Source organism: Corvus hawaiiensis, chromosome 3 (genome assembly GCF_020740725.1).
Source record: "Corvus hawaiiensis isolate bCorHaw1 chromosome 3, bCorHaw1.pri.cur, whole genome shotgun sequence".
NCBI classification, from domain to species: domain Eukaryota; kingdom Metazoa; phylum Chordata; class Aves; order Passeriformes; family Corvidae; genus Corvus; species Corvus hawaiiensis.
In genome coordinates, this window is record NC_063215.1 from 86,276,793 (window position 1) to 86,300,177 (window position 23,385).

Genomic DNA, 23,385 nt, shown 5'->3' on the forward strand with positions numbered 1-23,385 from the left:
GCTCTGATACTTGGGACGCAGGACTTCACCGAGGGGTTTGTGCAGCGCTCCTGCGGCCGCAGAGGTGCACATCCCTGCCGAGCAGTGGCGCGTGTGCACGGCAGGCAGTGTCTGCCGCCGTGCCTCAGCCGACGGGTGTTGTGGGGAGCCGCTGGCAGGTGCGTGGGCAGGGTGTCGTGTGCTGCTGTGCGAGAAGTGGGGCAGAGCCCCCTCGGCTGACAGAAAAACTGCTGGGTCAGGGTTGCTCCAGGTCCTGCTCAAGAAAATGCTCCCAGTTGGCTATGGGATGCTGTGGAAGATTTCAATGAGTGTTTCTTTCCATTCCTGAGCAAACCGTCAGCGTTAAGGGAGAGCCTGGTCCAAGCAGAAGCACCAAGAGCTCCTGTAGAGCCCTTTTGTGCTGTCCTCCTCACCCCTGTAGTTAAATCTGAGCTTCACACCCCTGCTAGATGCTAATACTGCCAGACCAACACAGTCCCTGCCTGTACTCACCAGCACTCCCATCTGCCTCTTGGGAATGGGCTGTGGAACTGCAGACTGTGTGGGAAGGCAACAGCGGCTAAGCCCCGGAGCTGTGGGATCGCAGACAAGTAAAGCCTGTATCCTTGATCCCCAGGGCTAGGGGCTACAGGAGGAATTTGTGCAGCTGTTGGCCACAGCTGGATGCACTTCCCGGCAGCTCTGAAACAGAAAGCAGCCCACCAGCCCCTCAGTTCCCTGTTGTGAGCAGACACAGTTGAGGGACTTCTGTGAGTGCCGACATAGGAAATCCCGCTCTCCTTCTGCACTGCATCCCAGCTTGGTGGCATTGTTTCCACTCACCAGCCCCTGGAAGGTGCTGGACGGCCTCAGGCTCCCTCGAGCCTGCCTCCTCTGCAAAGCTATCTCAGGATGTGGCTGTGCAGGGATGCTTTTCCCTTGGGTTCACTTTGTGCAGCTCATGGGCCACTGATAGTGTCAGTCCGGTGCTGACACCACATGTATGCCCTCCAAAGCACTCCTGCTCCTGCCATTGCTTTTTGCTCCTGGAAAAGACAGGTAGGCTTGCTCTTGGCTCACCAAAAAGGTTTTCACAGAGCAAAGGCACCTTCTTTTCAGCACCAAGGGCTGTAACATCAGACCCAGAAGATGCTTTGCAGGATGACTCTTCCCTCCACAACTAGCACAGACACGAGGTGGAGGCTTACACTGTATCAGATACCTGGAGTGAGGAGGCTGAAGAAATTCACTTCAGCTTGAATCAGTAGATGTAGCACCAGCACACAGGACAATATGGCACCTGCATCCTGCAGTTGTCCCTTTTCTCCAGTCCTTGCCAAGCTGCATAATTAATTACTGGCATCAACTCCCAGCATGGCATCCGTGCTCTCATTATCTTGGGCTGGGAGGTGTTAATGAGCTTCTTCCTCTTTAAAGATGAGCCATGGGCTTTGTTGTTGCCCTGGCCTGACCTGTCTTATTCCTTGTTGTGGTATGGGGGTAAGCCAGGGTGTGGATGACAAGGTGCCCGTTCACCCACTCCCATGCTGCACCTTCCTCACTCTGCCCAGCTTCATTCCCAGCTCTCCTGGCAGAGGCAGGGCTTAGGGAGCAGCCCATTGGGATGGAGGGAGCCCAGGACCACCTGTGTGCCCTATCGAAGTGGGAAGGCACCAGCCACTGGCTTTGGGAAGCCAGCAAACAGCTTCTGGTGGTTTTCACGGGACACATGTAGATCTTGGTTGTTTTTGTTCAGTGTAATGTCCAGGCCCTTGGCAAGTGCTACGGAAGCTGCAGCACCTGCTCTCATCCACAGAATTCCATTCTCTAGTGGTCCTTGCCAGCTCCGTGCTGACCCCACAATGTAAACCTCGCTTACCTCCCTGTGCCTTCCTGAGCCTTCCCAACACCAAGCTCTGTCCTGAGACACCTGCCAGCCCAGCACTGTGCTGCTTGGGGCTGCAGGACTGCCAGCTCCCAGAGTCTCATCTCTGTGCTAACTCTTACTCAGCTGCCAACAAGCTGAGGCCCAGAGCACTATGTGGAGTGAGCTACAGGCATTTTCAGCCAGGCAGAAGTCAGGGTTTTACCAGCCACACAGCTATTTTGATTTGATTAAGCAGTGCTATAGGAAGCTGTAATTGCTTCTTAGGTTAAGAGTGTGCAAGATGTGGGATGGGGAACAACTGTGCAGAGTAGGAGCAGACCCTGGGTGGGTCTGGTTACATCAGGATGCGTGGTCTGGAGGGTCTCAGTGCCCCAGCTGAGGCTGCAGCACAGTACTGCACCCCATTTTCCCACTCCAGATTCTGCAGACCTAGCTGGGGGGCTGTATATGGGCTCTGGGGTCCCCGTGTTGGAGAAGAGCTGTGATGCTGCATGAGGAATGCTTCTGAGGATTGCTGTTCCCATGAGACAAGGGAAGCTGTTGTGTAGGAATAACACTAATAGTCCTTCTTAATTTCATTGCTGATGGAGGTGATATGAAAAACATCACTGTTGTGACCTTTTGGTCCTGCTCTGGCTTGGAGCAGGCTTTTTCCTGGTCTTGCCAATCCCCAAGAAAGGGGAGGCTCAAAGCTCTGTGTGTGTGGCTTTCATGCACTAACTGTGACACAAATTGGTGAGCCTGGCGTTCTGGGTGCAGTGCTCAAGGCTCTCTTTCAGCCTCTTGGTTAAGCCATCGGTGAGCACAGTCAGGTTTTATCTCCAGGAGACCAACTTTCCTTGGGGCCAAAAGGGAGCAGAGACCTATTGCCTGCCTGGCAGCTCGTACAGAAGCTGTCAGCAGGAAATCAGGCAGATTTCCGCAGGGCCTTCTTGCTGCTTCCTACCACACGACTGCCAGTGAGACTTGCTTTAGTTCATTTGCTTTAGAACTAGTCTGATAGGAAGGCACCTCGCTGTGAAATTTCCAGCTGGAAATTCATGGAGTGAGCAGACCAGGAAGCTGCAGAGGGAGGAGGCAGGCAGGGGCTGGAGGTGAAGAGCAGGGCTGGGAGAGATGTGGCTGAGTGGGCAGCAGCAGTGGGACTGGAGGGTCGTGCCATCGGCCTCCCATGTGCTGAGCAGCTTGCTCTGGCCACGTACTGAGGCTCAGTCACGGCAGCAGGACTGTGTCATCAGCCGTGCTGTGCCAAGGGCAAGCCATCAACCTGAATGTGTATCTGCGTCCCCAGACTGACATTGAATTGGCTCCAGCCTCCTGCAAGGCTGCTGGGGAGAGGGTTGTCCTGCCTGGGTTGCCCTGCTTGGCTTCTCTGCTGCCCAAGCTGTGGCTCCAAACATGGTCCTCATCCCTGCTTGGTTCATTTTTCCTTGCACATCCAACCACTGACACTGTGCAGGGACACAGAGCCAGTTTACACCTGCAGCTGAGGGCCTGCTCACCTGGCTCCAGCCCCTGAGGGCTTTGGAGTTTTGCTAGAGTTTTTGTTCATGGTCATAGTAAACCCTCATGAGAAGAACTCCCCTGTTTTAAGCTTGGGGATAACCCCTGGAGAACAGCCAGGGTGGCAGGAGGGACTGGTGACAGATCTGGCTTCTCAGTCCTGCCCAAGGCTCAGGGTTGAAGGAGATGCCAGCCTTATCTGCCTTGCCTGCTCTGCATGTGACAAGCCTTGTTATTTCCTGGCCTCAGGACCAAGTTGGAGGCAATTCCATATTTTATCCTCCTTCAGTGCTGTACGCTCAGCTCCCTGATGGTATTTGCTCTGGACTGGACTTCTGCCCCCACAGGGAGCCCAGTGCCACAGGACGCACACAGTGCTTTCATCCCATTAAGGTTTGTAGGTGTTGGGCTGTGGCTGAGGATGGCAGGGTTGGGTGGGTCTTCGTGGCATCCTGGCAAGAGCAGGAGTGTTATCCATTAACCACAGGAGGAGACAGACCAACGGCAACGCAACCAAGCTATTATGAAGTGATCCACCCTACCCTGCAGCTGCTCCTTCCCGTCTTCACACCCACTCCTTGTGGCCACGCAAGGCTGGCGTGTCTGTGTAGTGAACCACATCAGGACATCGATCTGCCAGTGTGTTCCTGGACAGGGCTGTTACCCCGGAGGCAGCGGGAACGGGGTGCCCACATGATGCAGAATCCATGCCTTGCGGGGGATGAGGGAGGTGCTGAAGAGCACTGCGTTCTCCTTGCCTGGGCTCTGCAACTGGGCTGCCTCCAAAAGGGGAGCCTTTGACCAGAAACAAAACAGCATCAGTAAATAGCCTGGCAATCGATACTCAACACACAAGTTATCTGCTACCAGCTGTCCCTCCCTTCCTTCGCTGTGGCTGTGAGGGGGATGCACTGTGTCAGAGGGGATTGCTTCAGCAGGGCTCAGCCCCTGGGCTCCCCATCCCTTGGCATCACTGTGGGAGTGCATCAGCATCCACCCAGGCAAGCCCTGATGGACACCTTGCCAGATGGCCAGCCCACCTCAGTGAGGCTGCTGTAACCTTGGGTCTCCCAGCAGGGTGTCTAGAGCTGCCTTCATCTCCTCTGCTCCCCACATTAATCTGGGGAGGCTGAGAGGCTGGTGGAGCCTGCAAGCCAATGCTAGCGGCTGCAAAGTGCCATTTCCACATGAGCAGAGCACTTGGTGGCTCGCATCCAGAGTTTTCCATGCTTCCCTGGGATATCCTGAGGATACTCAGGGTCCCAGACAGGCTGCGATATCATGGCTGTGGCACACTGGGCGGTGGCTGTTTGCACGGATGTAGCAGCACAGGCTGGGATTTGGAAGGGACGTGACTTGCTCTTTCCCAACTTGTGGCTGGGCTTATTATTATTGGTTGTGTGGGAGATTCTGTTTTGATGGGATTTGGGCAGACACAGCTGTCCCCACCTCCTGTTTTCTCTCCCTGCCTGATCCTACTTGCATAAAGATTTCCCTGTTTTGCTGCTGTTTAGCCAAGGCCAGTGCCAAGGGTGGGAGGTTTGGGCTCTGACTTATTTGCTCCGAAGGAGGTGTCTGCCTCGAGTCTTGCTTTGGCTCCTCATGTGAGACCTTAGTCCTGCCAGGCTGTTTGGGGAAGCTGACTTATTCAGGGAAGAGGGTGCCAGAGATGGTGCTTCTGCCCTGGGTGTTTGCTCCAACTCCTTTGCTTGCACCACATCTCTGACAGCATGCTGCCTCCTTGGCTTTCCATTCCTTGGTCCACGGATTGTGTGTTACCCACACAGCTCTTCTGTGTCTGCCACAGAGCAGGGATATGGCAAACCCAACTTTCAGCAGGCAGCATCTTTCCTGCTGGGAAATGTGCAGGTGTATGTGGCTCCTCGAGTCCCTTCAGCTTCTGGGACTTGTGGGGACCCCTTTACCCCACTCTTTGGAGATGGCTGCAGCTTTGGAAGTGAGTGATTTGGCACAAGCAGACCCAGACAGGACATCCATCCCTTCCCCTTCCTTTTGTTTCTGGGGATTGTGGGGTGCCCCTTGGCTGGGACAAAGCAGGTTTTTGAGGTGAGGGGGGATAGACACTCTCTGTCTCTTGGAGCAGAGCCACTGTGAAATAGCTGCATTTAGCATCTGAAGCCAGTTCGGGATTTGCAAGATGCTGTGGCTGTCCGGGCAGTGAGCAGGATCTTGGCAGGACGGGTGGCTGGCAGACAGACTGCACGGGACCCCAACAAGTCCCAAAACCTGCTTCTGTGCTCACCATCCCCTTTCTCAGCAGGGCTGCAGACATTTAATGCCAAAAGCAGCGGTCAGCCAGGGCCCCTATTCTGAGCTGGCCTACAAGCGAAAGGCCCCTTTGGTCTGTGGGGACCCAAGATAGCCCATGTATTTCTGTCCTGGCCACTGGGCACAGCTGACATGCAGAGGACAGAGCCAACCTCGACTCGCCGCAGGCCAGTGGTAGTTGGCTCCTGCATGTCTGTCCCAGCTTCTGCCAAAGGGGGCTGCTGCTCAGTGGGGAGGAATTGCCTCTCCGAATTTTGGAAGCTGGGGAGATGGTGACACCAAGGGAAGATTGTGTTGTTCTGGCTCTGATTTCATTTCTGTGTCCTCCACTAAACTGGAAACAGCTGTGCAGCCCAGACCAGCCTCCAAAAAACTGCTGAGGGGGAGCAAAATGATCTTTGCACCCCAAACAGGGCTGGCAGCCTGCTGTAGGCCTTCTGCTGGGCTGTCCAGGTGTGAGGGCAAGGCTCACTTTGTCCTGCCCTGGGGATGCTCTCCCACCTGCTCGGGGGACAACAGTTCAGCAGCTCCCACTGGGTTTGGTCAGCTCTTGCCTGCTGAGGGTCCTGCCAGCTCTGCACCTTTGAATCTGGCTCCATCAAGGAAGAAGCCAGAGCTGGAAGGACAGCCTCTCTCCTGGGAGGTGGAGGTGCTGTGGGGTGCAGGAGGTGGCCAGGTGGCAGGGGGTTGCTGCAGGCAGGTGCTCTCACTGCTGGTTGGCTGCCAGCTTTTCCTGCTCTTCTAGAAGCATCCCCATTTTGGGGACAAGTGAGTGAGGGCTCAGGCTCTCCTTGGGGAAAGGAGTTCTTGTAAAGTGCAGGGTGGCATTTGGGGTGGGAGAGTGGTTGAGCTGAGCCCTCCAAGCCCCTTCTGCCTTGCCCCTCACTGCAGGACTGTCTTGAGGACCTCTCAAATAGAATGTAAGCTGTCCCCATCCTTCTCCTCTGGACCTTCACTGCAGGTTTCTCCATGCTCAGCTCCTTTATGTTGTTCCTGGCCTGACTCCTTCTGGGGTCTGCCAGCTCTGAGCTCAGTCCTGGAGCCAGGAATATGAAGCAATGAAGGGGGAATCATCTCCACTCTACATCCCAGCACCGTGGGGGCTGCTGGGGGCAGGTGGCCTCCTGCAGTCCTGCTCTTCCTCTCTGGTGCTGCTCCCCAAGCAGTGACCTTGGAGTAACCATGTGTTATTGGCTGATATGACCCTACCAAGCCCAGGAGAAGGCAGGCTATGGAAAAATTCATCTTACCCCTCTTTCATTCCTTGGCTGTGGGATTCTATCCCCTGGGTTTCCTCCCACGCATTCAGTGAGTCCTTATCTTCAGACTTGTCTGGCTAAGAGCTGTTTTGCTCTGGTCCTGTTTTGCTGTAAGCTCCTCTTCGCTCCCCTCAGCTGCAGACATGAGGGGGAAGTGGGACATGATCCTGTAGGCTCAGCCCACCCCTCTCACGTGCTTCAGCTGCTGCCTAAGGTGTGGCCAACCAAGATACCATCAGTGCAGACAGACAGGGATTCCTCTTGAGCAAGCCTGAACACAGAGAGGGCAAAAGCTGCTAATGCAAAAGAGGTGCATCTGACAGCCACATCCTAAGGGGTCTTACCTAAGCGCTGTCCCAGCCCACCAGGGAGCATCCCTCTTCCCACCCGTGTGGAAATAAGGCTGTGAGATAGCCAGGCTGCAGGCAGGCAAGAGCCATAGCTGTGCTTTGTGTTGTGCATGGTTGGGATTGCCTTTGTCCTCTGTGCATGGCTGTCCTGGCATGTGCTGGCCTGTGCCACTACTGCATCAAGACCCAGGCTCCTCTGTGCAAGGAGGACCTGCTTCCAGCTCGGGGCTGCCTCTGGCTGCTCCTTGTGCTCCCAGCTGAATTTTACATTAATGATGTCCGGTTGTTCTCCCCAGGTGTCCTGTAAGGTTTTCTCCACTTGGAAGCGGAAACGTGGTTTCCTCCCATTGTGCTTCTTCCTGCTGCAGCCCCCAGATCGATTCCAGGGAAGCACCCCTTCCAGAAGCACTTCCCCTCCCCGTGGCCCCCAGGCAGCACCTCCACTGGCCATGCTGGCACCCCTGGGGCTTGGACCAGCCCTGCAGACATGGGCTGTGAGGGTCTGCTGAGGATGCCAGGCAAGGATGAAGGTTTGGGGTGAGGCACCCCCAGGCTCTCCCCAAACCCATGATGGTCCCTCAGGAAGCCATGGTCAGGTGTTGTGAGCTTGGTATGAGCTGTGCATGCCCACAGTGGGTCACCCTCTGCCCCTTCCCACCTTCTTGCAGTTCCTGGAGGTGCTGAAAGCTGCCTGGAAGCACCATCCAAGTCCTGGAGATGGTTTCTGCCTGGGCTTGGAGGCTTCTGCAGCTGCACTGAGTGAAGCCCTGAGCAAATCCCTCCCTTTGCCCTTGGGAGAAAGGGTCTTTGTTTTAGTAAATTTCCAACAAATGGAGTTTGAAGCTAGCCCTGGAAAAACATGTCTCCTTCCACAGCCTCCCAAGAAGCAGGTCAGGGTTTTGGCTTGTAGGGGATGGTCCTTTCCCTGGGCAGAGCAGCCTAAGTGGGTGCCATCAGAGAAACTAGCTTCTTGGAAGAATCCCGTCTCTGCAAACAATCTCCTGACATCAGCTTATCTCTTTTCCTCTGACGCCTGCTCATAAATGACGTTCCCCCCCCCCCCCCCCCAGCTCCTGCCCTCCCCCAGGCTCTTGTATCTCCTCCTGCATCCCCAAACCACCGGCCCTGGAGCAGGCAACGGCTCCAATATTTGTGGGGCTTTTCCTATCTCTCCCAAGGCGGCATTGTCCCTGCATCGTCCTGTGGCCTGAAGTGACAAGGAGCAAGGGGCTGGGACCACCCTGCCTTTCTGGTAAGCTTGTTGTGACATTACAATGTCCCCCTGCAGCGTCTGATGGGATGCTGGGTGGGAGCACCCATCTCTGCTCCTGGGGGGTTGTATGGGTGCCTGGAGGGGTTTTCTCTGGCCAGGGACCAGACTGCACCTGGCCTTGGGCACTCACCACATGCTGAGGAGAGAGGTGTGTGGGTTCTTCATGGGGCTGCCATCGATGGCATTTGACCAGTAATAGTCAGGGCTGGGAACCCACGCAGCTGCCCCGCTGGAGAGGTGGATGTCCAGGGCTTCCTGGGACTCAGTAATGTCACCTAGGGTAGTTTTAAGACTGGCTCTGCCTTCTACCTGATGGGAAACCCTTCAGTGACAGTGCTTGAGTCCCGACAGGCCCTGGGGAATTTGCTGCCCAGCTGGATCGCTTTACCTGCCAGGGGCAAGGGCCCCCAGGGAGCCTCTCAGGGCTCCTTTAACTCTCCAGATAAGGGACTTCGCAGCTGGTTAGTCTACGCAGTTCAAAACACACCAGGGCTGAATGCTCCCCCTGCACCACCCGGCATCCCAGATAACAGCAAGTGCTGGGAGCGGCGTCAGTGTCCACAGCTGCTGCTCTATGAGGAGTTTGTGGTGTCTGCTAGTGCAGCAAGCCCGGAGGCAGAGGGGGTCTAGAGATGCCTCTCCTTTTGTCCTTGGAGGAGTGGAGGGATCGAGATGAAGCAGGTCAGAAACATTGCCCAGAGACCCTCATTCTGTGGGGTGAGGGTGTTGCACAGAGCACCTTGTAAGAGGTTTTTTTTCTGCTGGCCGAGCCCAGGCAAAGCAGTGGACTTTGTCTGCAGACAGCAAGTCAAGGGAGAAGGCAGAAATACCTGCTCCCTCCTGCTCCCCTGCTAAGCTCTCTCCTCAGGATGCAGGCATGGAGTAGGGCTGGGAGAGCAGATGGCATCACAAGGCTGTTTACTGAGAAGCAGAAAGGAGAAGAAGAATATCAACTTGCTGATGGAAACCGCTCACAAAGCACTCCAGGACTAGGAAAGCTGCTACAGGATGTTGGACAGATGAGGGATCAGAGAAAGAGAGACCATAGCAGAAAAAGATGAAGCTTTTGCCCCTCTGTGAGCTCCACAAGAGCCTGAGCAGTTTCTTCCACCTTCCTTTGGGGAGCTCCTCAGAGCATCTGCAGAGGCAAGGTTAGAAAGCAAAGGTAAACAGCAACAAGTGTCTTGGGCTGGGCAATGTTTCCCAGAAGGAAAGGGAGGATGAAGTGGCTCGCTGTGACTGTGTGGCCTCTAGTCATTCATTCACAACTGCCCCAGCCCCCAGGGACTGGGAGGAGGGAAAGATGACGTTCTTTTCTAAGAAGGGCGGAAGGAACTTCAGGGAAAAGCCGACTGCTGAATCTGCTGCGTGTCCTGGGTGTCTGTGCAGGGACAGGGCCTGTGAGCAGGTGGGGAGGCTCCTGTCGAGGGGCCCCCAGGACTGGAGCAGCACGTCCTAGGGAGTCTGGGCTCAGAGTGCCCACACTGCTTCCAAAAAAAAAAATTCCAGTCAGCTTTCAGCCCAGTTTTTAAGGGAACTTGCTGGTCAGGAGGGAAAGTCCTTACTTGGCTCCATAATTAGTATGAAAACAGGAAGGAGGATGTAGGAGTCAGCAGTCAGTTTTTGCAGTGAAAAGATATCTTTGCGTTGGTCACATGCTTTTTCAACACATTCATGAGTGACCTGGAAAAGGGAATGAGCAAGGAGATGATAGGGCTTTGCTGAGGTGATTGGATTACTCAGGTTCATGGGGACAAGTGCCAGCTAGGAGGAGTACTGACAACCATTACAACACCAGGCAACTGAAATTCAGTTTAGATAAATATCAAGTGATAGACAAGGGGGGAAAGGGAAAAAGCCCCAGATCTGTAAACAAGATTATGCACTGAGCCAGCCATGAGCCGGCCACTCACAGCAAGGCCTGGGGCTATTTCAGATAGCTCAGTGTGCATAAAAACACATACTGCATCATCTTTCCCAGTTAAAAAGCAGAAACAAAGCAGGAAAGCCTTGTGCCACTCTTCAAATCGGTGTCTCATCCCCCCACAGTCCCTGTGTGCCCCCAGAATCAGCACCTCTGGAAGGATCGAGAGGAGCCAGGGAAGGTTAGGAGAAAAGCAACAAGGAGGACCGAAGGCATGGAGCCATGCCTGAATGACTAAGTGAGCTAGAATTTCTCGGTTTGGAAAATGTGCTGTTGGGTGGATACAATCCAGGTCTGTAAAGCAGCCACTCCAATGTTCATCCACCCTTTGATGTCGAAGGCAAGGGAGCCCTGGTGAGGCCCTGCATGTGGGGAGAGCTGCTGCCCCCTCTCAGAAGCTCCTGAGTTGAAGGGGTAAGCAGGATTTCACAGAAGTGAAACCCACCATGGCTACAAAACACATGAACATCGTGTCCCTTTCAGCTCAGAGGCTGGGGGAACAGTCAGGCAGTTAGTCCGTACCCGTGCCACATTTACTCTTTCCTAGCATCTGCTTTTGCCCTCTGGTGGAGACCAGCTTGGAGGCAGACCAGCCTCTGCTTTGACTCAAGGCACCTTCCTACCCTTGTTTTGGGAGGGCTTGTGTTTCTCTCAGCACTGCAGTGGTGGCACACAACTCATCTGTCTTGTGAAATACAAGCGTGTGTCCTCGCAGCCAGTGACTGATGGTGGAGGTGGGCAGGACGCTGCCCAGGACGCTGATTCCCCGCACCCCGGCACAAGGTAGGAGGATCCGCAAGCAGCATGGTCAGAGTTCAGGCACGCATATGAAATCTCATGAAACGGGCAGTCTCATGAGTGCTTCCTATCTTCCAGCTGAGTCATGGCCACCAAGGTTTCGTGTGACTTGCATACCTGTGCTGGGCTTGTTTCATGCCTGCAGATAAACCTTGAGGGGCCCCTGGATCAGCCTTCCTGACAGGAGAACTTCGGTGTTGCCCAGTGGGCAAGCAGATGTAGGGCATGGGGTGAAAGGCTGGTGAGGCAACTGGTCCTGTCCCATCTTGGCTGTGCTTGGAGGAAGTACTGATATTATCCCTGCAAAGTGATCCCCTGACAAGTAGTGTCAGGAGGACACGAGGTGCTTGTCATTGAGTCTGCTGGCAACCCCTTGGCTATGGACTGCCAGGACACTTCTACACTTGGTGTGCTGTAAACGGCTTCTCTTTAGAGCTGGTGATTCTGGGTGTAATTCCATGGTGCCATAGCATGCCTACATGGCACCAGGGAATTGCTCAAGTGGGAAGCTAAGCATGCACTGCACTCGCCCTTGGCTAAGGCAGCAGAAGCAGGGAAAAAGGAGATGTGGGGAAAGGGAGAGGTAGGGGAGTGTCCAAAGCCAGGTGACAAATGGCTGCCTGCAGGTGTGGCTGTCCTGCAGTGCGGGTTTTTCTGCAGAGGTTAGGCAGCTTTGGTGACAACTGGCCCTGCCGTCAGCTCCCAGGGCTTGGCTGGCAGTGGGGCTGCACGTGGCCACCGAGGGTGTCACTTAGCATCTGTCACAGTCTTTGTGTGGCATGAAAGGACAATTAAAATTGTGCCATCTCTTGTTTGAACCTGCTCAAAGGTTCTAGCCTATGGTTTGTTAAGCCCACTCTTTGTGATCTTGCTTCTTCTGTGGGGGTAAGACAGACTACTCTATGCCCAGGAAAAAAAGGCCAAGGCCCCACATCACTCCTCCTTTTCCCTGTCCCTCAGGATGTGCAGCCACCACCAGCAGAGGCTGGTGGCTGGGCTAAACACCAGCAGACTCCTGCGGGAGGCGGTTGGAGCTGTGCTGGCTGGAAGAGTGGCATCTGTTCCCATGTCCCATCGGGTAGGGCACCTCCCCCCAAGAGGGAGCAGGGTTGCCACCTGTTGCTGGTGTTGATTCCTGTGACCTTTTCTGTTTGTTGTAGGGTTCTTTATAACAGCAGCTGGAAGTGTTTCCCACTGTAATGACTGCTGCCCTTGGCAGGCACTGTCTCTTTGTGGAAAAAATTAGGAGGCATTTAGCGAAGTGAGACAGAAAACAAACAGAGCAGGCAGGAGACTGCGGCCGGGCAGTGCCTGCCAAGAAGGCCGGGCTCCTGACGCAGGGATGTGGGCACTCTCCAGACGGAAGAAGGAGGCGGTGGGAAAGCAGCATGGCGGAGCGCCCTGCCCCAGCACCCCCAGAGTCTCACTCCCGACCTCCCCTGCCTCCTCCCCAACACCCCCGGCTCCTGCCATCCCCTCCACGGCACACTTGCCTTCCTCCCTTCCCTGGATGCTTGGGCAGCGGGACCTGGGCTGTGTGCCAGCTGTGGTACCCGATACCTCTTCTCCTCCTCCTCCGCGGGTGCCGCTAGACCCACAGGGCTCCAGCCCCCGTGACTTGAGCCAGGGCCCGGCACTCACCCCCAAGAGCGGGGGTGTGGACGCAGGGGGACACACTGCCTTCAAATACTCTGAACACAGGGCTCACCCTGGCTCTGTCCTCTCTCCTCAGGTATGTCCGTGGGGTCAGTCCCTGCCCCTATTTCTTGGGACAGCGATATGACCTGGAGGGGGCTGGAAGGGGGATCAGGGGCTTGGCTGGCAAGGGGAAGCATGTTGAGGGCTTGCTGGGGACCCACGGGGGAAGCTGAGATTTTCTTGCCTATTTTGGGTTGAGATCTGTTTGCTTGGAGACAAGCAATGCCCTGGTGGGGTTTCTGTGTGCAAGGGGATGGCAGTTGTGTTTGCAGACCCCTCTGCTAATCCCGGGTCAGGATGTCTCCTCCCCGCCGAGGCACCGGCAGCCTGCCGGGAGGGGATTTTGGGATGTTTTGTCTGGAAGCCCAGATGGCTCAGAAGGGCAAGGCAGGAGCTGTCGTGCCCCCAAGCTCTCTGTGTGGGAAGGCAGGGGAGCGGTGCTGCAGATGGCTCCGACATAAACAGGGTGGCACCTGCCGGGTTGGTAGAGCCCTCTAGCCTTTGCAGGCATACTTTTGTCCTGCTCTGTCTTTCCCAAGCAGCCCAAGGGGCTTCCAGAATCCCTCTCCACATCCTGCCGCCTATGTTTCGGTTCCATCACAGCTCAGGCTCCCCAGCCTGCAGGATCCTACCGGGGGAGGAGGCGAGCTGTGCCCAGAACCCCACGGGCAGCTGCGCCAGGGACGGGCTGCGCTGCCTTTAATGCATGCCGGGGCTGGAAGGGACTACAGATCCCAGCATGCTGCTGCCTGTCTCCTCCTCCTCCGCCCTACCTGGCAGGGCGCGGGCAGGGATGCTGCAGGCGGCATTGCAGCGGGCGTCCGCGGGGCATGTCCCAGGGGGGCCGGGGACACGGCGCCGGCAGCCCCGCTGCAGGTGAAGCCCTGCGAGAAGTGCCGGAGCTCCCCATGCTGCGCCGCCCGGACTGGAAAAGGACAAGGCAGGCCTGCGGTTCCTCCGGGCGGCTAATCCCCCTCTGCCTCGGGAAGAGGGGGTGACCGGGGAGGGAAGGTCCCTTCTCGGGGCTCCGGGGGCCGCATCTCTGGGGCTCTCAGAGCGGTGCAGCGCCTGGGCAGGTGGTGACGGGGAAAAAGGAGCGGTGGGCGCCCGGGAGGGGACAGCAGTGCCAGGGACGCCCTTGGCTTTTCAAGGTGACCCAGGAGAGGGCTGTGAGAGCCGCAGGGAAGTGGAATTGAAAACGGGGGATTTGCTGGTTCTGGCCGGAGAGGCTGCTGAATTAAATGTGTCTTTTGTGCCACCGAGCCCCGGGCGTTGGAGGGAGCTGGGGCTGGCAGGGGGGGCAGACACAGCCCACTGCGCACATGCTTCACTCACAGCCCCAGGATTGGGGACAGAGAGCTGCAGGCTCACAAATCCCTTAAGAGCCTGCTGCAGGCAGCTGGGCAGCCAGCATGAGCAGTCTGGGTACCTCGGGAAAGCAGTTTCCTTTCGAAGGGAAGGCTTCGTGTGCCCAGCCAGCAGAATAAGTGTGTGACTGTGTTTTCTGGGTTGGTGTTTGACTCTCAGTACTGTGGAGCACTTACCTGGCAGCATGGGTTGGGGTTAAAACCAGTGCTGCCCCTGCCTGGCTTGTGTCTCTCACTTTCTCATAAAATCTTCTGTTTGCTTTCCAGACGGAGAGCAGCCACAAGACTTGCTGGGACCTGTGCTGACTCTTGCCACACAAGATGACAGCAAGAGATGGGCCCCAAGATAGGTAATGACGGTTTCTGATGTAGCTATCACATCCAGGATACCAGGAGGTGAGGGAGGACAGGGGGACACAGCATCTGGGGGTCCCTCTCTCCTGCATGCTTACTGGGCTACCAAGCTGTCCCTTCTTTCTCAGCTTTTCCATAGCAAATGGGCTGAAAACAGTCTCCTGTAAGCATGCCTGGGGAGCCTAACTCCCTCCCATATCTCCTGATGGATGCTGTGTATCTGGCTGCCAGATGCCGATGAGCAGTCTCTCCCTGCCTTTGTACCTTCCTGGGGAGGGCCTCCCACAGCCCCTCTGCAGTGCCACATCTCTGGCAGCCCAGGCTAGCAAGGGCTGTGGGGCAGGGGCAGGGCAATAAATATTGTCTGGTGCTTCCCACCACAGGGTCAGAAGCAATACCTCTCCCTGACACTGCCCAGCTTCCTCTCTAAAGCACTCTGTCCCATTCACAGGTACAAGGCTGTCTGGCTGATTTTCTTCATCCTTGGCCTGGGAACTCTGCTGCCATGGAATTTCTTCATGACTGCCAGGGAGGTGAGGGTTTCCCTCCTGCTGTTGTCCACGACACTCATTGTCTCCTGTCATGTCTAGGGACCATGGTGTGGATGTGGCAGCATGGCACAGCATGCAGAGGACCACAAGCGTGTGTGATCTGGGTGTGATGAGTGGCACTGAGGCAGCAGGAGGGATGGCCATGGGTCTGGACAAAGAATAAGGATGGCCTGGGAAGGGCTTGCAGAATCTCAGCCCCACCAGGCTCCTTCCTTTGCAGTATTTCATCAGCCGCCTTGTGGACCCGGAGGAGACAAGCCACGTCAGGAACCAGACTGGTGAGGCCACCGTCACACCCTCCTACCTGCAGTCTGTGTTTGACAACTTCATGACTCTCTGCGCCATGGTGCCCCTCCTTATCTTCACCTGCCTCAACTCCTTCATCCACCAGCGGTGAGCCCTGCTCTGTCCTTGCCCCTGCCAGCCCCCATAGGTCCACCCAGCCCTGGCCTGTTCTCCTGTCCCAGCACTGAGCCAAGCTACAGCCCATTTGGTCAAGTCTAAGACAAAACACTGGTCTCCTGTCTCAGGGTTTGGCTGGGATTCCCACAGTTAGAGCTTGGTCTCAGCCCCAGAGGTTTTTGGGGGGCTTGGGTTATCCTCACTGAGTCCCTCTTTTGTAGGATTCCCCAGCAGATCCGCATCTCGGGCAGCCTGGTGGCCATTGGGCTGGTGTTTTTAGTCACCGCAATCATGGTGAAAGTCCCCATGGAGCCTCTTCCCTTCTTCGTCTTTACCATGATCAGCATTATCTTCATCAACTGTGAGTGAAGCAGTGGGGGAAGGAAAGGGACACAGCCCCATGGCTAGGGCTGATCCCTCTGGGAGAAAAGCATGAACCTCACTGTGGGAGAGCCAGGGAGGAGGGACACTTGCCTTGCCTTGCAGGGCGGGGGCCTTGGCTCCCTGCACAGGTGCAGTCCGTCCTTGCCTCTGGTTTCTCATGTCTGCTCATCTTTCCTGTTTGCAGCCTTTGGTGCCATTCTGCAGGGCAGCCTGTTTGGGCTGGCAGGGCTCCTGCCTGCCAGCTACACAGCCCCCATCATGAGCGGGCAGGGTCTGGCAGGCACCTTTGCTGCTTTGGCGATGATCTTCAGTATTGCCAGTGAGTAATCCCTGCCTCGCAGGTGACAGGGCCTTCCCAGAGCACTGCTGTCACAGGATCTGCTGGGGTCATGCTGTGTGGGAGATGGCAGCAGGGCCTTGCTCCTCTCAGCCCTCATCATCTTCCTTTCCTCTCCCTTCCTGTGCTCTCAGTTGGTGCCCAGCAACCCGACAGCTTCATCGGTTACTTCACCACGGCCTGTGTGACAATCGTGCTGGCAATCGTCTCCTACGTAGTTCTGCCTCACATGGTGAGACTGTTGTCCTGGTGGGGAAGGGCCTGGGGACATGGGACCTTTGCACATCCCAGCAGCCCAGCCTTGGCTCCTACCAGCCTCCAACTCTTGTGTCAGGGCAGGCTCTCCTGTGTCCCAAGGGAGCACTCTGGGATACTTCCCACCACAGATACCCCAGAATACTTGGGGTATCTGAGTCCCTTGGTGAGCAGGAAACCATCAATATCAGACATAACTGGAAGGAATACTTTGCCCATATTGCCCATATCTGCTGTTGTCACATAGCCCCTGGCAGCCTTCTTTCTGCACGCATGAATGAGTCCTCCATGCTGTCTCTCTGCAGGATTTCTTCCGATACTACTCCATGAAGGACAAGACAGAGTACCGCGTGTACAATGCAGAGCTGGAGACCAAGAGAGACCTGATTAAGAAAGGTGAGGGGCTGAGAGAAGGAAGAGAAAAGGGAAAGAGAAAAAGCTTAAAGAAAGAACGAGATAGAAGGACTGAATTAGATCCCAGCTTTGTGGGGTCTGCTATGCCCTACTTGTGTCTCTCCCTGCAGACGAGAATGGGATGGAGCAGAATAACTCAAAGATCATCCCTATCCACAACCCTGATGAGCAGCCCTCTGTCATTGCTATTTTTAAGAAGGTCTGTGAGTTGCCAGCGTCCTGCCCTTCCTTTCGGGATGGGCACAGGTGTAGGAGAGCATGGGGAGAGGAGACCAGCCCTGCACTGGTCTCTTGCCCTGTGTTTGGTACCAGCGTTTTTCTTTCATCTGCCTAGCTCTGGGTCATGGCCCTGTCCGTCTGCTTCGTCTTCACTGTCACCATCAGCATCTTTCCTGCCATCACAGCTAAGGTGTCCACTGTCCTTGGAGAGGGAAACAAATGGGGTAAGTGTGCCAGGGATGGGGGTGAGGTAGGGAAAAACTGAGAACAAGGTAAAAAGAAAGTGGGGCTTGAAGGTATGTGTGGTGGGGTAACCCTGCCTGGATGCCAGGTGCCCACCAAAGCCACTCCAGCACTCCCCTCCAGAACTGGACAGGGGAGAGAAAATAGGACAAAAGGCTTTTGGGTGGAGATAAGGACAGCAAGAAATCACTCACCAATTACTGTCACAGGCAAAACAGACTCAACTTGGGGAAAATTAATTTAATTTATTGCCAATCAAATCAGTAGCATAATGAGAAATAAAAACTAAATCTTAAAACACCTTCCATCCACCCCTCCCTTCTTTCCAGGCTTAAGTTTATTCACGACTTCTTTATCTCCTCCCTCTGCAGCACTGCAGGGGGACAGGGAATGAGGGTTGCAGTCAGTTCATCACACTTTGCTCTGCTGCTGCTTCCTTCTCAGGGGGAGGACACCTCCTACTCTTCCCCTCCTCCAGCATGGGAGGCAGTCCTCCATGAAGTCCAATGTGAGTGCTTCCCACAGGCTGCAGTTCTTCATGAACTGCTTCAGCCTGGGTCCCTTCCATGGGGCGCAGTCCTTTAGGAACAGACTGTTTCAGCATGGGTCCCCTGCAGGGTCACAAGTCCTACCAGCAAACCTGCTTCAGAGTGGGGTCTTGCAGAGGCAGCAGGTGGATATCTGCTCACTGTGGACCTCCTTGGGCTGCATGGGGAAAGCCTGCCTCGCCATGGTCTTCACCACAGGCTGCAGGGGAATTTCTGCTCTGACATCTAGAGCACCTTTTCCCCCTCCTTTTCCACTGGCCTTGGTGTCTGCAGAGCTGTTTCTGTCACATATTCTCACTTCTCTCTCTGGCTGCAACTGCACATGTTGAGATTTTTTTTCCCCTTCTTAGTGTGTTATCCCATATCACCCTACCGCTGTCACTGATGGCCTTGGCCAGTGGTGGGTCTGTCTTGGAGCCATCTGGCATTGGCTCTGTCAGACTTGGGGGAGCTTCTAGCAGCTTCTCAGAAGCCGCCCCTGTAGCTCACCCCCCTACCAAAACCTTGCCACACAAACCAAATACAGAATGCCTGAAGGGAAGAAGGAACCACTGTGCATGATGGTTTGGATGCGAACACCAGCCTGGCTGGGAGACCATTCCAGGCCTTAGTGGGAAACTGCTAGGACCTAGGCCTGAAAGTTAGTCTCTGTGCAATGGGTATGAGGGGTTGGGGCACACTAAGCTCATCACTGACCTCCCCCTTCTGCAGGTCTCTACTTCATTCCTGTCTCCTGCTTCCTGCTCTTTAATGTCTTTGACTGGACGGGACGGAGTCTCACTGCCCTCTTCATGTGGGTAAGCATGGGGCAGGGAGCAAATGCCCAGGCAGTGTCCATCCCTAGGTCCCTCAGCCACGGCTCTCAGTGAGGCTGCCATCCACGGCTTGGAGCAGGAAGGAGGTGCAGAGCTAACTCCTGCTTTAAGTTCTAAGTGGAGATTGATGGGTTAGAGTCAAGAACCACAGCGTTGTTCTGTCCTCCCACCCCTCTTTCAACATGGCTCGGATGAAGCTGCCTCCTCCATTTCAGCCTCTCTGTAAACAAACCTTCACTCCAGCTATGCAAACGACGAGACAGGATGGCGACAGGGAAAGAGGGTGAAAGACAGGGCAGCCCAAAATAAAACCTCTGGCCTCAGCACAGGACACAGCTGCTTCAAAGACCCTTGTCCTGAGAGCAGGGCAGGGCCATGCCATGTGGGCTACAAAACTGTCCCCTGCCACATCCCCTTGCTCTGATCTCCCCAGAATGGGCAAGGAAGGGGGCTGTCCTGTCTGGGTCTCTTCCTGCCCCTTCACCCACCCTCCCAAGTGCTGTTTCCCCCTGTATTGTTCAGGCTGTTTGTTTAGAGAAGCTCCTCAGGACCACGTGCCATATGGGGTCTGCCTGGGCCTGACTTCCCCATGGCCTGGAGCTGCTTCTCCCCTGGCTATCACTGCTTGTTGCCTTTGGTCTTGGCCGTGAGCCGCCTTGCCTGGTGTCCAGGCCACAGCCTCCATGGTGGGAAGACCCAGCAGGAGACATTTCCAAAACAAGGCTGTGTGGAAAGTCTGACTGCATGTGGTTTGGGCCACATTTCCCTGGTTGGGGCCCTGCTCGCTCTTTTTCTCCTCAAGCAGGAGAGGCAACTGCTTTCTCCAGTTTGCCCCATAGACATGGCAGCTGGCCTAACCTCAGCTTCCTCCTGTGTTCATGGAGTTTCCTGTGGCCACGCCAGCCCAGCAGCTCCCAAGGCAGCCGTGGGTCTCTCCTCACCTCAGACCAGTGAGCCCTGTCATCTACGAACCTGGCACCTCACTGAGGGGACCCCAGAAAGAACGAGGCCTGTCTCGTTCCAGGGGCTGCCTTGGTCCCAGCTGCAGGGACAACACAGGGGGTGGTACCTCCTTCTTTGTCCCTCAGGACTGTTGCCTCAGTCGCTCAGGAACTCTGGTAGGATCCAAGGAGACTGTAATTTGGTCCGTGCCTTTCCCAGCACATTCCAAAACAACCCCAGCATAATCCCTTTCCCAGATTGCTGGATCTTGCCCTGCTTGGCTGCGGGATGGCGCAGGACGCTGAAAAGCTGGCTAAAGCCCATTTTGCAGGCGGTGAGGTGCCACAGGGGATTTACCTCAGCCACCCTTGTCCTGCACGCTGGCTCACTGCATGAGCGTGCACAAAGCTCTCTTGCCTGCCTGCCTGTTGCCAGCAAGGGCTTAACAGTTGCCCACAAGCCCAGTTCAGTATTTTGGCTCTAGTGCTGCTTCAAGTCACCTGCAACAGGGCTTTCAGACCTAGGAAAACCTACAGCAGGTGGTGATGCTGAGATTTGTTGTGGCAGAGAAAGTCTCTCAGCAGCTTTGCCATCTTTGTGGCTCCTCCACAGCCCTGGCGCAGTAGGGACAGCCTCTGTAGAGCCCCTGCCATGGGATGGGGAATGTCCAGTTCTCAGCTGCTCAGCGATCTGTGTTTTTCTCCCAGCCCGGGAAGGACAGCTGCCTCCTGCCAGTGATGGTGGTCCTCCGTGTCATCTTTGTCCCTCTGTTCATGCTGTGCAACATGCAACCCCGTTACTACCTGCCCGTTGTGTTCTCTCATGACGCCTGGTACATCATCTTCATGATCTTCTTCTCCATCTCCAATGGCTACCTGGCCAGCCTGTGCATGTGCTTCGGGCCAAAGTGAGTGTGAGCTGCGGACAAGGGAAGGGTTGGTTACTCCCCCAGATGCCAGCCCTGGCATGACTCCTGGAGTCTGCCTCTGCCCAGCTTTGGCATCTGGAGAAGAGGCCACAGGCACAGAAGGGAATTGTCACTACCCCCAGTGTCCCATCTCCTAGGCTTGTGCCTCCATATCCTCGGGATGAGGAAGCTATTTGGGCTCTCCATTTTCCCTACCTGCCACGCAGGGGAATGGGCTGGATATAGTGGGGATCTGGAGGGGAGCAAAGCGTGGCACAGCGCCCACAGCAGGGTGAGCAGCCTTGCCCAGCAGAGGCAGCACGAGGAGTCCCACAGGGGTCAGAGGGGGATGTCCCTAGTGCCAGCAGCTTCAGGGTGGCCACCCTGATGCACTTTATGAGCCCACAGGGTGGAGACTTGGAGTTCTTGTGGCTCTGGGAGCCAAGGTGGATTTCTTCTTGCCGTTCCTCTGCTGCAGACGAGCCTCCTAGCTCCACCAAACAGCAGGGCACAGGATGTGCATCCTGAGGATGGATCTCTGACACCTGTTTCTCCCCTAGGAAAGTGCTGGCGCACGAAGCAGAGACAGCTGGAGCTGTCATGGCGTTTTTCCTGTCACTGGGTTTGGCCCTAGGAGCTGCCATCTCCTTTCTGGTCCGAATTCTCATCTAGCAGAGGCACACAGAGGGTGCAGGGACACCAAGAGATGGCTCCGCATCCTTCACTGAGGCCCTGGACACCTCAGCACTGTGGGGAAATAACAGCTCACACCTGTCCCTGCCAGATCACACTGCCACAGCAGACATTACACCCAGGGACGGTTCCACTCCTGCAGGGTTGGCCTGGTTCCTGCCATGCTCGGCTGTGTGATGCCTTCAGGCCTACGTGCCTTCTCCTTCCCTGTGTTGTGTGTGTTGCAAGACCCCCCGGGATCTCAGAGAGGTCCAGCTGCTTCCCATGCTGCATAATTTCCCCGGCTCAAGGCCAAAAGCCATTTTCAGCCTCTTTCTCTCTGACAGAGTGAAAGGCTGGTAACCAGTGTTAGTCCTTCTCTTGCCCTTGTCTCCAAAGCACCTAGGAGATTCTCTCCTCTCCTTCTAGGGGGCCTGGAAATACCCCACACCCCTCCTCCTGCTGGTAAGACTTGTAAATGGGGAGGAGAGCCCCAGCCAGCCTTGCCATCCCTGCTCTCTGCTAGACGCACATCCCCCTGCCCAGTGGTATCCCTAGAGTGTAGACATCTGTGTCCCAGCCACAGAAAGAGCCAACGCTGTGGCTAGGCTGAGGGAGGAGGAGGTCTCCACACCCCACCTTCTCCCCCTCTCCTTGCCTCTGTTCCCTTTTTTGTTCTGGTGATTCTGCCATTGTTTTTTTTTCAGCCTCCTGGTTGTGTGACAGGAGGGCTACAAGAGGAGAGGCAGCAACTCCCTTCCCAACAAAGCTGCTGTCCCTGTCCACCTGTGCTGCAAGGGAGGCCTCACCTCTCCCTTGGCTTTCCTGTCCCTTGTCGTGTAAATGTGTCTATACAGTTGCCATTTTCTATAAAAAGACCAAAATGCTCCTTTGGGTATGTGTTTTTGTCTCCATCACCACAGGGGAGGGGGGCTGTGGAGGGACAAGGGTTGAAGTGAGAAGGCACTGGCTTTTCCTTGGCATGTGGTGGTCCCCTGTAACCAGCATCAGATGTGGAAATGGTGTGGGCATGCCCTGCACAGTCAGGCCCAGCTGTGAGGACACAGCCAGTGTGGGAAGGGGATTGTAGAACCATAAAATCAGAATGGATCAGGGTGGAAGGGGCCTTGAAGATCATCCAGCTCCAAACCCCCTGCCATGGCCCGCGACAACTTCCACTACACCAGGTTACCCACCTGGCCTTGAACACTTTGAGGTGTGGGGCATACACAGCTTCTCTGGGCAACCTATTCCAATGCCTCACCACCCTCACAGTAATAAATAATAAATATCTAAACCTTCCCTCTGTTTGAAAACATTCCCCCTTGTCCTACATACATTTTGTCCCTGTCCATCTTTCTTGTAGGTCCCCTTCAGGTACTGGGAGGCCACAATTAGGTTACACCAAAGCCTTCTCCAGGCTGAATAATCCCAATTCTTTCCTTGTAGGAGAGGTGCTCCATCCCTCTGATCATGTTGGTGTTCCTCCTCTGGACTATCTCCAGCAGGTCCAAGTCCTTCCTCTGCTGGGGACCCCGGAGCTGGATGCAGCACTGCAGTGGGGTCTCACCAGAGCACAGCAGAGGGACAGAAAACCGTTCCTTACCCTGCTGGCCACACTGCTTTGGATGCAGCCCAGGACACGATTGTCTTTCTGAGCTGTGAGTGCTCATGGTGAACTCATAGCCAGTCTCTCATCCATCAGCACCCCAGGGATGCTGCCCTCGACGTACACAAGGGAACCACCGACACCTCTGATAAAGAGCAGATGCACCTTCACATTTTGTGGTGCAGTGACCTGCAGCACAGCACCTGGGAGCTTTCCTTGTGCCTGGGAACAGCCGGAGTGCCCCCTCCTGCTCTTGGGGTGAACTACACCTGTCTGCCAGTGGGAATCCCCCTCCCTCTGTCCCACATCATTCACAGCCATCACCTCCTTGCACCACTAGGCATCAAAACCCATGTGGGGGCTCGGGTCCCCTCCTCGCAATTCAGCTTCCTTTGCTGGTCAGGA

General features: G+C 55.6%; 1 protein-coding gene across 9 annotated transcripts in view; it reads left to right on the forward strand.

Moving 5' to 3' along the window:
- The window catches only part of SLC29A1 (solute carrier family 29 member 1 (Augustine blood group)), a 33,988-nt gene extending 11,728 nt beyond the window's left edge, over positions 1-22,260 (forward strand). For 5 of the 9 annotated variants that reach the window (XM_048296391.1, XM_048296394.1, XM_048296393.1 and 2 more), the window contains 12 exons: positions 14,596-14,678; positions 15,134-15,215; positions 15,454-15,626; positions 15,857-15,996; positions 16,204-16,338; positions 16,491-16,588; positions 16,917-17,007; positions 17,136-17,224; positions 17,360-17,468; positions 18,747-18,832; positions 20,500-20,699; positions 21,260-22,260. In XM_048296391.1, the coding sequence (XP_048152348.1) occupies positions 14,650-14,678; positions 15,134-15,215; positions 15,454-15,626; positions 15,857-15,996; positions 16,204-16,338; positions 16,491-16,588; positions 16,917-17,007; positions 17,136-17,224; positions 17,360-17,468; positions 18,747-18,832; positions 20,500-20,699; positions 21,260-21,371 (1,344 nt within the window). In that variant the 5' untranslated portion in view covers positions 14,596-14,649 and the 3' untranslated portion in view covers positions 21,372-22,260. Of the gene's footprint in view, positions 1-8,395; positions 8,521-12,617; positions 12,996-13,728; positions 13,902-14,595; positions 14,679-15,133; positions 15,216-15,453; positions 15,627-15,856; positions 15,997-16,203; positions 16,339-16,490; positions 16,589-16,916; positions 17,008-17,135; positions 17,225-17,359; positions 17,469-18,746; positions 18,833-20,499; positions 20,700-21,259 lie in introns of those variants that run through there. The other 4 variants (XM_048296397.1, XM_048296392.1, XM_048296390.1 and 1 more) reach the window with 4 other exon arrangements.
- The last annotated feature ends 1,125 nt before the right edge of the window (positions 22,261-23,385 follow it).